General features: G+C 34.7%; 1 protein-coding gene across 2 annotated transcripts in view; it reads right to left on the bottom strand.

The window, feature by feature from the left end:
• Nucleotides 1-13,910: 13,910 nt before the first annotated feature.
• The window catches only part of NOX4 (NADPH oxidase 4), a gene marked incomplete at both ends in the record, with an annotated part of 142,219 nt that continues 142,025 nt past the window's right edge, over nucleotides 13,911-14,104 (bottom strand). For both annotated transcript variants that reach the window (XM_080689888.1, XM_080689889.1), the window contains one exon: nucleotides 13,911-14,031. In XM_080689888.1, coding sequence (XP_080546014.1) covers nucleotides 13,911-14,031 — 121 coding nt within the window. The remainder of the gene's footprint in view (nucleotides 14,032-14,104) is intronic.

The raw sequence follows: 14,104 nt of genomic DNA, 5'->3' as shown, positions 1-14,104 counted from the left end.
ATTGTCACTGATAGCTTTGGGAAATTACTTTTTCTCCCCTATATAGTTCATATCTATTGCCTCAGGAAATTCTAATTCTACACAAAAAGAAAACAATAACTAGGAATAATTTTAAAAATAAACTTTCCAATATGACTTGTAGAATGAGGATTTTAACTCAAGCAGCATAACTCTAAAACTCAAGACATTTATCTTTAAATACAACACAAATATCACATTATATAGTAAGCTCTAAAATTTTGTGGGTCCCTAAAGACACCAATCTATGAAGCCAACATAAAATAATTATCATCCTTGCCGGGTGTGGTGGCACACGCTTGTAATCCCAGCATTCAGGAGGCTGAGACCGGAGGATCCCAGTTCGCGGACAGCCTCAGCTACTTAGTGAGGCCCTCTGCAACTCAGTGAGACCCTGTTTCAAAATAAAGAATAAAAAATAGGGCAGGGGTATAGCTCGGAGGTCAAGTGCCCCTGGGTTCCATCCTCACACCGGCAAAAAATAAAAAATAAAAAAAATAAAATAAATAAAAATAAAAATTATCATCCTTCACATTGAAAACAAACCTAAAAGCATATTGAGAAGCAATTTAATCAACATCACCACAGTACCATAGTATGTCCCAAAAGGTAGAATGGTAGAGTTTGGGTCTTATGTGTCCCCTTAAGTCTCATGTGTTGAAGGCTTTTTCCCCAACGCAGCAATGTCCAGAGATGGGGCCCTTGGGAAGTGATAAGATTAAGAGAACTCTGATCTCATCAAGGATTTATAATTTGATGGCACTGTTGGGAGGTGATGGGAACTGTAGGAAGTGGGGCCTGATTGAAGAAAGTAGGTACTTTAGGGACTGGCCCCCTTCTGCTCCCTGGCTTCTATGACCTGAGCTGCTTTCTTCTACCATATGTCTCTGCCATGATGTTCTGTATTCTCTCAGTGACCATGGCCTAAAACCTCTGGAACTATGAACAGAAATACATCTTTCATACTTTCAGTTAATTTCTAAGGTATTTTGTTATAGTAACAAAACACTTGCCAACATAGTTGGGTAAAGTGACTCCTCAAATCTAAATAAACCAAATATTGGTAGAAAAACTGCTCACCAGTAGTTTTCAATAGTGCAATAAAGAGCAGCTATGAGAATATATTTTGTTTTTCCTGGGAATATAACCTGTCCTCTGGATTCAGATTGGTATTATGAGATTTCATAAAATGAGATAGTCTAATGAAAGCAGAATATATAAATAAATAAAGAAGCAATATTGTGGAATGGCTAACAGCTAAGCCACAGTCCATTTTGGGAAATGATGTTAAGAGACAGTTAAGTAATAAAAAGAGAAAAACAGACCAGGAGTAAAGGTCTGTGTATTGTGATGAAATCCTCCAAAAAGGATCAAACCACATTTTAATCCTGCTCTGCCAATTACCTCTGCTTTGTGCCAGTTAACTGAAAGAATCTATAATAAAAATAATGAAAAAGATAATAAGTTTTATTAGTAATGAGGTTAGTGGCTAACCCCAATATGATAAAGCTAAGCAGCTATGTGAGACTTATGCAATATTCTCAAACAGAACTTGAGTAAAGGATCCAGATCTGCAATAGAGATCTGAGTAAGGATCCAGATCTGCAATAGAGAAGAGAGATGCAAAGTAGTCAGTGACCTGCTTGAGGGTTCAGCATGTGGCTGAAGGGAGTGGGGGTGTGGGGTCAGGTTCTTCTAGAGAGTTGGAAGGAGAGTGAGAGATCAAGACACTATGAGAAATTTGTCTTATCAGAGATGCCCAATGTCATCTAGGTTTGTGATTGTCCAGAAAGGCTCACAAGTCTCAGGGGAGTTATACTCACAGTTAAGTTCTATTGCTGGGGAAGGAAGCAAATCAAAATTGGTGAAAGAAAAAGGTGTATGGCAGTGAAATCTGGAGGAAATCAGGCACAAGTTTCTATGATCCTCTTCAGCAGAATCACAGAGGATATGCCTAATTTCTCCAGTGGCAAGTTGTGAGGATATGTGTGAAATGTCATCTACTGGAGATGCTCACTCATTGTATCAGTGGCTCAGGCTTCTAAGTGGTGATTGATTACATAGGCACTTGCTTAAAACTTAGCAAAATTTCAGAAAGCAGGTGTTCGATATCAACTTTATAGTTTGCACAAGTGTGGTCCTATTGACCATCTTCATCAGGGAGGATGGTGAGATGCCTCTTGAAATCTCAGAGTTTCAGATGCCAGTCAAGGGTCAACCTTGTATCTCTCTTTTTTTCCTTTTCCTTTACTTTCCCCTTACTCTCCCACCTTCCCTTTCTCCTCTCTCTCTTCCTGTGAGCTAAAATTCCAGCTATTTTTATTTTGAGAAAGGGTCTCACTAAGTTGCTGAGATTGGCCTTAAACTTGTAATTCTCTTTCTTAACCTCCCAACCTGTAATTTTTTCTGCCTCAAACTCCCAAATACTGGGATTACAGGCATATGCCACCACAACTGAAAATATGCATGCCTTTCTAAGGAGGATGGCATGTTAAGTTTTTTATGTACAGAAGTATATTTACAATCATTTTTACATTATATTCATACTTGCTAATAAACATAAGTTAATAAAATCCATACTTTGTTCCATCAAGTTAACATTCTATTTTATTTAAATTCTATATACATCACAGTGAGTTTCACAGTGACAGGTTCATACATGCACACAACATGACTTGGTCTGTTTCCCTCCCACATCTACTCACTCCCCCAGTCCCTTTCCCTATGCATGGTCCTTAGATTCACACTCATATATGCACATAAAATTCTTTTGCCTATTTCCTTCCTGAAGCTGAAGATAAAGAATGGGAAGGGAGAAAAACCCAAATGGAAATTATTTCTCTCCTCTAAAGAAAATCTCCTCCAAGTTAGTTCAAAACCAGTAAGTGAGCAATAAAGGCTAAAGCATTGAAAAGACAAGGGATTTCCCTAGACAATCAGTATGCGAAAGAAAAAAAGTAGATGTAGCCAAGTCTCATTGTTCATACATTGTATATTAACTAATCACCTACCAGCTGAATTTTTCTATAATTCACAAATTATTTCTTATTATACCTACATGGTTATTTGCAGACATGTACCAAGCAGCCATATATTTTAGTTTCCAGGACCCACATTCCTAGCTGAGGCCAAACAAGACCACATCTCACTTTCTTATTTCAGTTCTCATACTGTTCTTTTCGTGGTCTGTTTAGTGTCAGAATTTTTTTTTTAATGTGCCTTTTGTGTTGGTGACTTTACCACATCTTCTGAGTGTAGTTAAGGCTTATTTATTGTTCCTAAGGACAAGAAGACTGTCTTCTTGCCCTGGGAAAAATATATTATACATAGTATAATATAAAAATGCTTGAGTTATAGTGCTACTAGACATTAAGTTCAGTGTTGATGAATCAACAATATATGTTTTAAATATTGCACTTTTTAACAGAATATACACAAATACAAGTTCATATATTCATTGGTTGATGAAAATATGTTCATAGACTGACTGGAAGCTAACTGGGAAAAATGGTGTGGTTGTTATTAATTCAATCTTTAGGGCAATTTTATAGAACAAAACTACTATATACAACAAGAATAGACTCTACCTGTTTCAGCATTTCTTATGCAAATAAATTTTATCGTCCTACCACAGAGACACTTGGTTCTGTAGTACACTGTGTTATAGGAGATACAGCGATTCTAGGCACAAAGAAGCCATGACTGGGCACTGACAATGAATGGATGATGTTCCTAGGCCCCAAGACAGAGAATCTCAGGTCCAAAGAAACAGGCCAATTCAGGGACTAGTTGGGGAACCGACCAAAGCAGACCGAGATTAAGCCAAGGATACAAACAAATAGTCTTATTACAAGTGTGGCACAGAATCTGGGGTTTACTAAGGAAACAATAAGGAAAAAGTGCCTTAGAGTCCTGATTAAAGATTAAAGGACAGGGTCAGGTTCAAACAGATATATACTAAAGAGAGTCTGTATTAGATAACTATATTATTCTCTTGTACTATGTGATATTTTGAAGGTTTTTATCTGCCTGTGATGTGTGCGTGTGCGTGTGTGTGTGTGTGTGTGTGTGTGTGTGTGTGTACCCAAGGGCATACTACCTCTGATCTATATTCTCAGCCCTATTTTACTTGTTTTACTGAGAAACATGGTTTTGCTAAATTACCGCACATTAAATTCAAATCTGTGATCCTCTTGTCTCAGCCTCCCAAGTACTAGGATTATAGGTGTGTGTACCTGACTTGCCCGTGCTCTACTTTGAAACACCTTTCCTGTTACTGAAAAATAAGACTTTAAAGATGAACAAATTCCATAAAATTGTATAGCATACTAGATATTTTGTTTCAATAAATTTTGGAAGACCAGCATAAGGTAGCTACCCACCCTCCATTTCTCTCCCAAGTATGTCTTTAGAGATTTAAAATAAATAACGAATAAGCACTTCTTATCACTGCCATGCCATAAAACCCCCAAAAGTAGTTATTTAAACATCTCAAAGTATCAATTGGTTTATTAATTGACATTTTCCACCACGATCTTCTGTCTGAATAAACTTCAACTTTTACTTCAGAAATCTTATCAAATTACAAATAAGGTAACTTTGAAATCTGTCTTACTTAAAGTCATTCCAGGCCAAGAAGCATTTCTCACACTATGCTTTGGGTCTGTATTTTACTTCTAGTATGTATGATAACATCTACCTGTTGGTCACACATTTATCAGCAATTGTAAATATGGCCTTTGCTGCACAAGACCTTAAGAATCTTTTTATAGATTTAATTGTGTAACACAAAGTATGGTGAGAAACTTTTATTGTCACATACTTTAATATTTTTGAGTTTTGGCAAAACATTCCTGACAGAAAGGTAATCAATATTAACAACAAGGAAAGGCATTTTAGAGAAAGCTTTAATCTTCAGAAATGAGATTTGCATCAAAGTCCCCTTGATTTGCTCACCCACAAAGGATTCTTCCCTCACTGGCTGCTGATGGGTAATTTTACAACATTAAGGCTACTAATGCATGCACTGGTGACCTCAATGTGACACAAAGCAAATTATGCACATAAGGAACTCAAGCACATAGCTGATCATTTTGCCTTCTAAATGCATTTGAACTTAACTTATTGAAATGCCCATTACAAAATGTATGGCAGCTTTGTGAAAAGCAAGGGCAAGACCCCATCTCAGGAAAGCAGATTCTTTGAAAATAAATCACTTGAAAGATTGCAGCAGGGCAGAAATTGAGAGAAAAAAATCAGTACCACATAATGAAATGAAATAATCTGCCAAAACTTTCCAAGTTACCATTACTGGAGGCTCTAAGTTGAAGCACTGTGGCTTCTGGTTTGACTCATAAATGACATTTGGATTTAAGAAAATAATGAACAATGAATTTAATGTAATGAGCACACATTTAAAGTCATGGGTAACATAATGTCTTTTTTATGTGGAAATGTCTTTTTACTCTCCTGGTGCAGGAGTCGTCCAAATTTTTCCTACCATTCTGGACATACATAGAACCTAATAGTGATCAAAATAATGTATACAAATAATTTCTACTCATCCATGTCACAATAGAAACGTACATTGTCCTAAAATCCACAGTCAACACAGAAACACAAAATAGAATGTCTCTTAGAGAAAATTCTGTTTCATACTTTACTGATGGGGAAATCAATTTTCAGATGACACCAAAACACACGTTTCTAAGACAGGGCTAATGACAAATGGCTCATATCCCACCTATATAAGTGAAAGACAACTCTGAGAGTCACTCTATTATTCTTTTCCACTTTATATAATTCACAAACTTCAAAATGAAGATGGCCAAAGGCCGTCACTAAGCAGAATAGGAGAAGGAGGGAGGGAGAGGGAATGGAGTGGGAAACGGGGAAAGGCTAAATGAGTGGTGTGTGAAGGTATGCCTCTATCATACTGTATCTCATAATAATGTATGATTACAACACATCGATTAATTTAAAAATAAGCATATATTTTGTTCATGTCTATTAGTAAAATAAAATTTCTCGTGCATCTTTGTAATCAATAATATTCTGCAATCCTGGCTCTGAGAAAACACTGTCCTGCTTTCTCTCTTCATACTCTTTGTCTAGCATTTTATATTAATCAAATCATATACAATATTTTTGTCTTTAAATCTTTCATTTAGTATGCTTTACAGATTCATTAGAATGTCTGAGTTGTTAACATATTTTGTTAGTTTTCATTTCTGAGTAGTATTTCATAGCATAGATATACCACAATTGTTTATTGATACTCAACAGTTGGTAAACAATTAAATGGGTTGCTTCTTGAAACACAAAAATAGAGATGGTGATACATTGGGAAAAAACACTTATAAGAAAAATTATATACTGTATAGTATATCAAATGTTGTGTAATATAGCTATTGTTCGGATAAAATTGAAATCCTCAATGATCAAATACAAAAACTTACTTGGAACTATATTTTACTCATTTTTGGTGCAAAGACAGGATTTTGACATTTTAAAATGATGTAAATATTGTTAAAATTGTCTAAATATTGTTTTAATTTTAATTGTCACAATTATAAGTTTTGAGAACAACACCAAACACACACACACACACACACACACACAAACACACACACACAAACACACACACACACTCACCCAAAAATAAAATAAAAATCTCCCATATTAGTTCAAAGATAAAAATTTTGTAACTTCTAGGTGTGTATCCTGCTGAGAGAAAAATTATGAAGTGATGATAAACTCGAGAATTATACTCAAAATGCTTCAAAGAAGCAGTGCTTAAATGTTACCTGTTATCTTTACATGCACAATTCATCGGATCATTTGGGCTTTTGTTGAATAAGAAATACTATGGTGTATTAAAACTTTTAGGTAGAATTCTGCATTAGTACCAAAGTGCACAATTTATTCATAATAGAGGGATGTTCAGATATATATTTTTTAATTTTTTTATTGGTGCCTTGTAGTCATACATCTTAATGGAGTACAAGATGGTGGAGGCATACATGTACACATCACCCAATTAGCCCTTAACCATTTCTGGTCCCATTCCCTCTCCCTCCCTCCTTCTGATGTTTGGCTTAGTGATTGACATTGATATGGTTGTTAAAGTACATCATGTGCATTAAAGCATTTCCCTCTTGCCCCCTCCCATCCCTTCAGTTAGGTCGCCTTATTTGCTTATCTATAGAATCTTCTTTTTAATCTAGAGTTCCTCCTATGACCTCCCTAGCTTTCACATATTAGGGAAAGCATCCAATTTCTAATTTTTTGTGACTGATTCATCTCACTTAGCATAAGGTTCTCCAGTTCCGTTCATTTCTCTGTAAATGACATAACTGTGTTTTTCTTTATGGCTGAGTGAAATTTCATTGTGTATGTATTCCATAGTTTTGTAATCCATTCATCTGTTGATGAACATCTTGGCTGGTTCCATAGGTTGGGAATGGTGAATTCTGCAGCTATGAACATAGATATGTATGCATTAGTTTGGTAGTTTGTTTTCCTCTTTTAGGGAGTAGATACCTAGAAGTGGTATTGCTGGATCATATGGTAAGTTTGTTCCCATTCTTCTGAGGATCCTCCATACTGTTTTCCAAAGTAGTTGCGCTAATTTACAATCCTACCAACAATGTATTAGAGTTTAGATATATTTAATTCGCTTTTATTTGCTTGACTTTTAAGCATTGTGTCCTAGTCCAAGACAATACAGGCTTTCTACAAATGTACTGACTTTATAGAAATTATAAATATATAATTTGTATATATATGTATATTTTAAATTTTTGAAAGTATTGATTTTGATTTAGTGCTTTCATTCAGCACTATATAACCTCATGCATTTATTAACTCAACAGGAATCACAAACCATATTGTATTCCTGCACATTGCACATTTTGATGGAAAGGTCATGTTTCTTCTAATTATAAACTTGCCACCATTGAATATTATGAAAAGTAAAAGTGTTACTACAAATTATTTGCACAATTGAATTTTTCATTAAGCACTTTCTTATAATCTACCACAAAATGTACTATGCAATTTAACTATAAAAGCCTACAAAAATAATGCGAGCTTTCATGAAAACACATAATGTGAAGTATCTTTGGTAAGAATTAGCAGTTTATTTTATTCTCATTCAGGGAAAAGTAGCTACAATGCTTTTTCTTTTAAAGAATTATGTCTTCTTTTTTACTTTTGTAGTACTAGGGACTGAAGGTAGAGGCATTCTACCTCTGAGCTACACCCCTAGGGATTTATAGCCCTATGTTTTGTTTTTTAATTTTTAATTACTTTAATTTGACAGGGTCTCAATAAGTTGAAGAGGGCCTCACTATGTTGCTGAGAATGACCATGAACCTGTGATCCTCCTGTCTCAGTGTCCCAAGTACTGGGATTAGAGGTGTGTGCAATCTCTAAAAGTAGGCAGAGGTAGACATTTTCCCCGTTCCTATGGCAATGGTCTAGTACATCTCAGGGATGACGACTTAAAGTTCACTCCACAACTATTAAAGTTTTCTTTTTTTTTTTTTACCATTCTCACTTCTCATTTAAAGACAAATTCTAGAAAGGAAACAAGAAAATAAACACAAATTCTCCTTAATTCCATTTGGTAAACAGATAATCATCATCTTTAAATAGGTGTCATTGCACTTTGGGATACTCATATCTGTTGTGAGAGATGACAGACTGACTAAAGAGATGCTGATTTTTCTAAACCAGACAGTTCCTGGGACCCAGAAAATGTGTTCGGCACTTTCAACACCATGTACACAGTATAGGTCACAGTCCATCATACTTGCAGCAAGATATTTCAAATTCCTTTATGACTCAACTGGAAAGAAAGAAAAATGATTTAATGAATTTCTCCTTAGCCAATGCATTGGCCACAATTTATTTTAAGCAGATAAACAAATCCTCCATTTTATGCACAATGTGTAGATTTCTCACCACTAAAATGAATTATACAGTCATATTGAATTGATAACAAGGTTCAAACGAATCTGCTGATACAAGTGAATAGAAAGACTGTTCTGATACAACAGAGATAATGTGTTTTTCAGTATCTGCATCTATTAAGAATGTTTTCATTCCCTGGGTGGAAGCATAAGAGCTGTGAAATATGACCTTGCAATGACAAAATTTTAATGTGTGCTGTATACAGTCCAATGGAGCAATGTATGACACCCTCCTTCTTTTTACTGCTAAGGATATTCCAATATTTATGTAGTACTTTCATCTAAATGTCGGGGTCTTCTCTAGGTCAAATAGCAGCTCATCAAAGCTGTAAACTCTGATAAAAGTTAAAGCTGCTTCTTCTAATTCTGGTGTCAATGAAAATGTAAAATGCTCCCTATAAAAAATGAACACCAAATTTCTTTTATATCTTCCCGAACCAAACTAAGAGCCAGTTTTACTACAAAATTCAACATTGTGTGAGATCCAAAAATATAAGATAATTACTTACTGATGTGTTCAATTGATTCTCCCCCCCCCCTCTCTCTCTCTCTTTCTTTCTCTCTCTCTCCTCTCTCTCTCTCTCGCTCATGCATTTAATCCCAGCATCATTCCGGAGGCAGAGACTGGAGGATTGCGATTCTGGGAAAGCCTTAGCTACTTAGGCCCTTTGCAACTCAGTGAGACCCTTTTTCAGAAATAATAAAAACTAAAAACTGGGGCTGGGGGTTTAGCTCGGAAACTTTCTTGTCCTTACCCCAGAAAAGTCTTACATAGCATAGTGCCCTGTATTTAGAGTATTGACATTGTTCTAAACCAATGTTATTTCATTTCTGCTTCTTTTAAGAGTCATATGACCTTTTATTTCTTCTCTTAGTGTGTTCTGCTACGTACTGGAAGACTTCCAGAAGAGGACTTTTTTGCTACTTTCTTTTTGGTATCTAGTTAGTGTTTGCAAGTCTGTCCATTGAGTATAGTTCAGAATGTAATGAAGAAGCTGGAATGACAGATGGAGGAAGAATTTACACAAACGAAAACCATGAGTTTCATTGCTCTGTGGTGGCTGAAGAAAATGCCAACCTCACTATGCTTCTTTTCATTTATTTCTTGTCTCATCATTTTACAAATCCTGCGTCTCTTCTGCACAAGAAGCCAAGTTATGTTCACATGAATAGAGAAAAACAAACATTTGTTTTAACACCAACTTTTCCCTGGGTGGCTAGAAGTTTGTAACATTACAATTTTCACCTATGGGCCTAAATTTAAAACTATAGTATTAGCATGTCCTAAAAAATTACTACTATGAATTTCTCAAAAAGTGCTGAGAAACCTAATACCACTAATACAATTATATTTAATAACCAGTCTCTGAAAATAGGTTCTAATAGCAAAACACAAAATAGCAGATTTAGAATCAGAAGATAGCGAAGAATGCGATTTTCTGTGTATGTCTCTGAAATGAACAGTAATTTATTTGCCATGCAACATGAAAAAAAGGATTTTATTGAAAGATTCAAACTGATGGGAATAGGTGTTCATTAAATGCACATTTCATCAGGAGGTGGAAGGAGCACTGAGTACCAATTACTGCAACAGCTCTGCGACAAACTCAGTGGATGTCTTAGGACAAATTACCATCTGTTTAGGGGCAAATATTCCTTATATGAAAAAGAAGCATACTTATAAATTAGTATTTCATATTTACATAATGTAATTAGATGTGAAAATATCCTAGAAAACACAACTATGTGAAACTTTTTATTATGAGGAGCAGCATTAAGATTTGTCAACTTGGCTTCTTTAGAAAAATCAGCAGTTAGCTGGGGCAACCATCCTTAAAAGGGGGGCTTCCTTAAAAGTTTGTCTTTTTAATAAAAGAAATATTCTTAGAATTATCTATTGATGACAATAGCCTTTCTGTCTCTAGCAAGACTATAATAATGTCTTATAATTTAAATCCATTACCTGGTATCGACAAGTAAATACTGATTTGGGAGAGTTATAAATAACACAGCTATATACATTAAATTGATTCACCCCATGTCTTGCTTACACTGTATTTACTCCTTTTGTAAGTATCTGTACTATCAAAGTCACCCAAGTGACATTTTCAAATCACTAAATGAAAAACAATCAAGCATTCCATTTTAACCTGAAATCACTTTTGAAAACAAACTAAGCTATATGTATATGTATATATGTATATGTACATATGTGTGTGTTTATGGTGTATGTATGTGTAGAAATTTAAGTTTTTAAATTATTATTTGTATGTAAAATCACATTTTTTTCTTTGCATACATAAGAAGATATTATCAAGGTATATTTGGGACAAAGAAAAAGAATCCTCTTGGTCCATAAACTGAATCCTATACATAAACTGATTGTTTCTTCCAAGAAAAACAAAGAAAAGAAATGTATAGGAAAAAAGACCTACAGTAATAATTTTTTTTTTCAGAAGTCCTTAAATATATATTCTGGCTATTGAAGTTTTTTGTACATAATTATACATAATGTGTTATTCACGATAATATGCATTTTGGTAAAAATATAAATTTTTGAATAAAAGATTAAGAACTACAAATATAGTACAAATGATAAAAGTGTAATCCTTGAGAAGCAATTTGCAATAGTCATGCCATTACCTCTGATCCTGATGGTCCCCAAACCCAAATTCCTATAGGCATTAATGTGAGTGCATACTTAAATGCTGATTCTTGATGAAGAAATTGTTTCTTCAACTTGTGTCATCTTGAAAATAACACTGCTGATTTATTTGTTGCAAAGGTGAGGTGAGCTTAAAGAAATTTCAAGGACACCACTTCAATTTTAATATATTTTGCCACTAAAATTAGTTATACTTGTCTTGCAAGGATTATCCTTTATAGAAAAATCCCTCACAACAAAACAGAGATCTCATATATATATATATATATATATATATATATATATATATATATATATATATATATATACACACATAATGAGGCATTAATTTCATTTCTATCCACAGAAACAAAACTATGTTTAACAGTTAATGTTTGAACATATACTGAAATTTAGAAGAGGCAAGAAGGTTCATGTAGCATAGCTGACTGCTCTGAAATATCACTTTTCCCTTGACAAATCTTCTTCAGTCTTATCAAAATTAGATGCTTTAATAAGATCACATAAATAATCATCAGCAAAGAATCAGTATTGTACCTCAAATCTGAGTAAATCCAATTTTTGTTTACTATTTCTTTCTGTTACATATTTTTTTCAAAAATTCTTTTTAATCTAGAAAGCGATGCTAAATCTGCAGAAGCATTGCACATTCCCCGTCCCCTTTTCGGACTCATCTTCCTGCTAAGGAAGAGGATAAAAAAGAATTGCAAGGAAAGAAAGACATATCTACGAGTAAATATGCTCATGGTCCTTCAGTGCTGGGTAGTTTAGCATGCCTGATTGCTATCAGTGAATCATAGAAAAAAGACAGCAGCATCTATCATGTTATGTGCAAAATTTTAACAAAGGCCAAGCAAGTCAGACTGCTGATTTCAGCAATGTGTTTTTTTATACAGCAATTCACACATATCTACTAAACAAAATCATTGAACTATATGAATGCCTTAAGGTAGTAGATTTTTTTTCTCTGAGCCCAAAATACCAAGGACCAAAACAGAAGCATATAGAAGAGTACCAACAGTAATTTTAAACCTAGTAATTCACCAGGATGATAAAAAGCTCAGTAATAAAATTTATGACTCTAAACTTAAATTTGGATAGCTAGTGAAGTGCTTCCACTTTTGTAGAAGGCAAAATAGCAGGTTTCTGTTCAGGAATGTGACCCCCAAGGCTAGCCTCAGCAACTTACCGAGACCCTGTCTTAAAAAAAAAAAATAATAAATGGCTGGGGGTGTAGATCAGTGGTAGAGAGCCCCTGGTACCATACACACATAGACGTGCAAAAGAGGAGAAAGAGCTTGGGTTTCAGTGCCTGCTGCTAGATGTGATGCTTTTCAGTTTCAACGTGCAAATTAGACAAAGCTCTTTAAAAGGCTAAATAAAACCTAAGATAAACTATACCTGGGAGAGGGAAGGTGAAAAAGTAATAATAGAGGACAAAATGTTGAAAAAGTAAAACAACTTATTAGCATATATTTCCCTTTATAATATGATATTTTTATTACTATGCAGTAGTAATAGATTAAATAAACTGGAGATGAAAAAGGCTTATTAATCATTGTCTGTAATGCATGCTAAGAATGTACAGATTCCATTAGAGGAAAAAGAAGAAAAATATAGAAGTAGATAACAGAATCAACATCTTCACAAGGTTCAGTCAATATGTAGTCTACAGACATCAAGTGGAGGTATTAGCATCAGTAGTGAGAGAGATGAGATATGGACACAAAGTACCCGTATCAATCAGAGTTGTATGCGGAATTTTCATGCAACAAATATATTCGCCTGGAGCTTTTCCAAATTAAAGCTACTCTGTTATACACAATGTAGGAAATGTAATCTGAGTTTCAATGAATTTTTAATTTTTTCAATCTTGCATTTGTTCAACCAAAAACAATTTAAAGAGGGCCATGGTTATCAGCCTCAGAGTAAGCGAGTTTGGCTTCTCACTAGGGAGTTCCTGAATCTGCCATAAAGATCAACAGTGTGCATCTAATGGTGTTCTTTTAATTTGAACACTGAATCGTGAATCATCATATCAAATATTCTTCAGGGCCTCTTTGGTTTCCAGATTAAATGTGCAATGTAACCTGTCAGATTGCCACATTTGCTGCATTTTCATTTTAAATAATCATAAATAGAAAAGCTTGCTATTCTTTGGCACAGCACAACCATTTGATTCAGCTTGAGTTTCCAAGTCTTAGAAATTGCACTCATTCCATCCCTTGAGTCCTGGTTAGCCTCGAAGGTTTTCAGCTGAAAGATTCTTTATTGTATTCAAATCTTGTCCCATATGAGTTATTCCGGTTACTGAGTTTATGAAGAATCTTGGAAATTGAACTGGGTCCACAGCAGAAAACACCAACTGTTCTCCTGGAAAGAAAAACGAGGAAAAGAAAAATCAGGCGGGAAATTAGGCAGAACGTGGCAAGAACTGTACTTTACA

This window comes from Muscardinus avellanarius, assembly GCF_963383645.1.
Source record: "Muscardinus avellanarius genome assembly, chromosome: 1".
NCBI classification, from domain to species: Eukaryota; Metazoa; Chordata; class Mammalia; order Rodentia; family Gliridae; genus Muscardinus; species Muscardinus avellanarius.
Note: the sequence above shows the minus strand (reverse complement) of the source record. Positions and strands in the feature narration are given on the sequence as shown.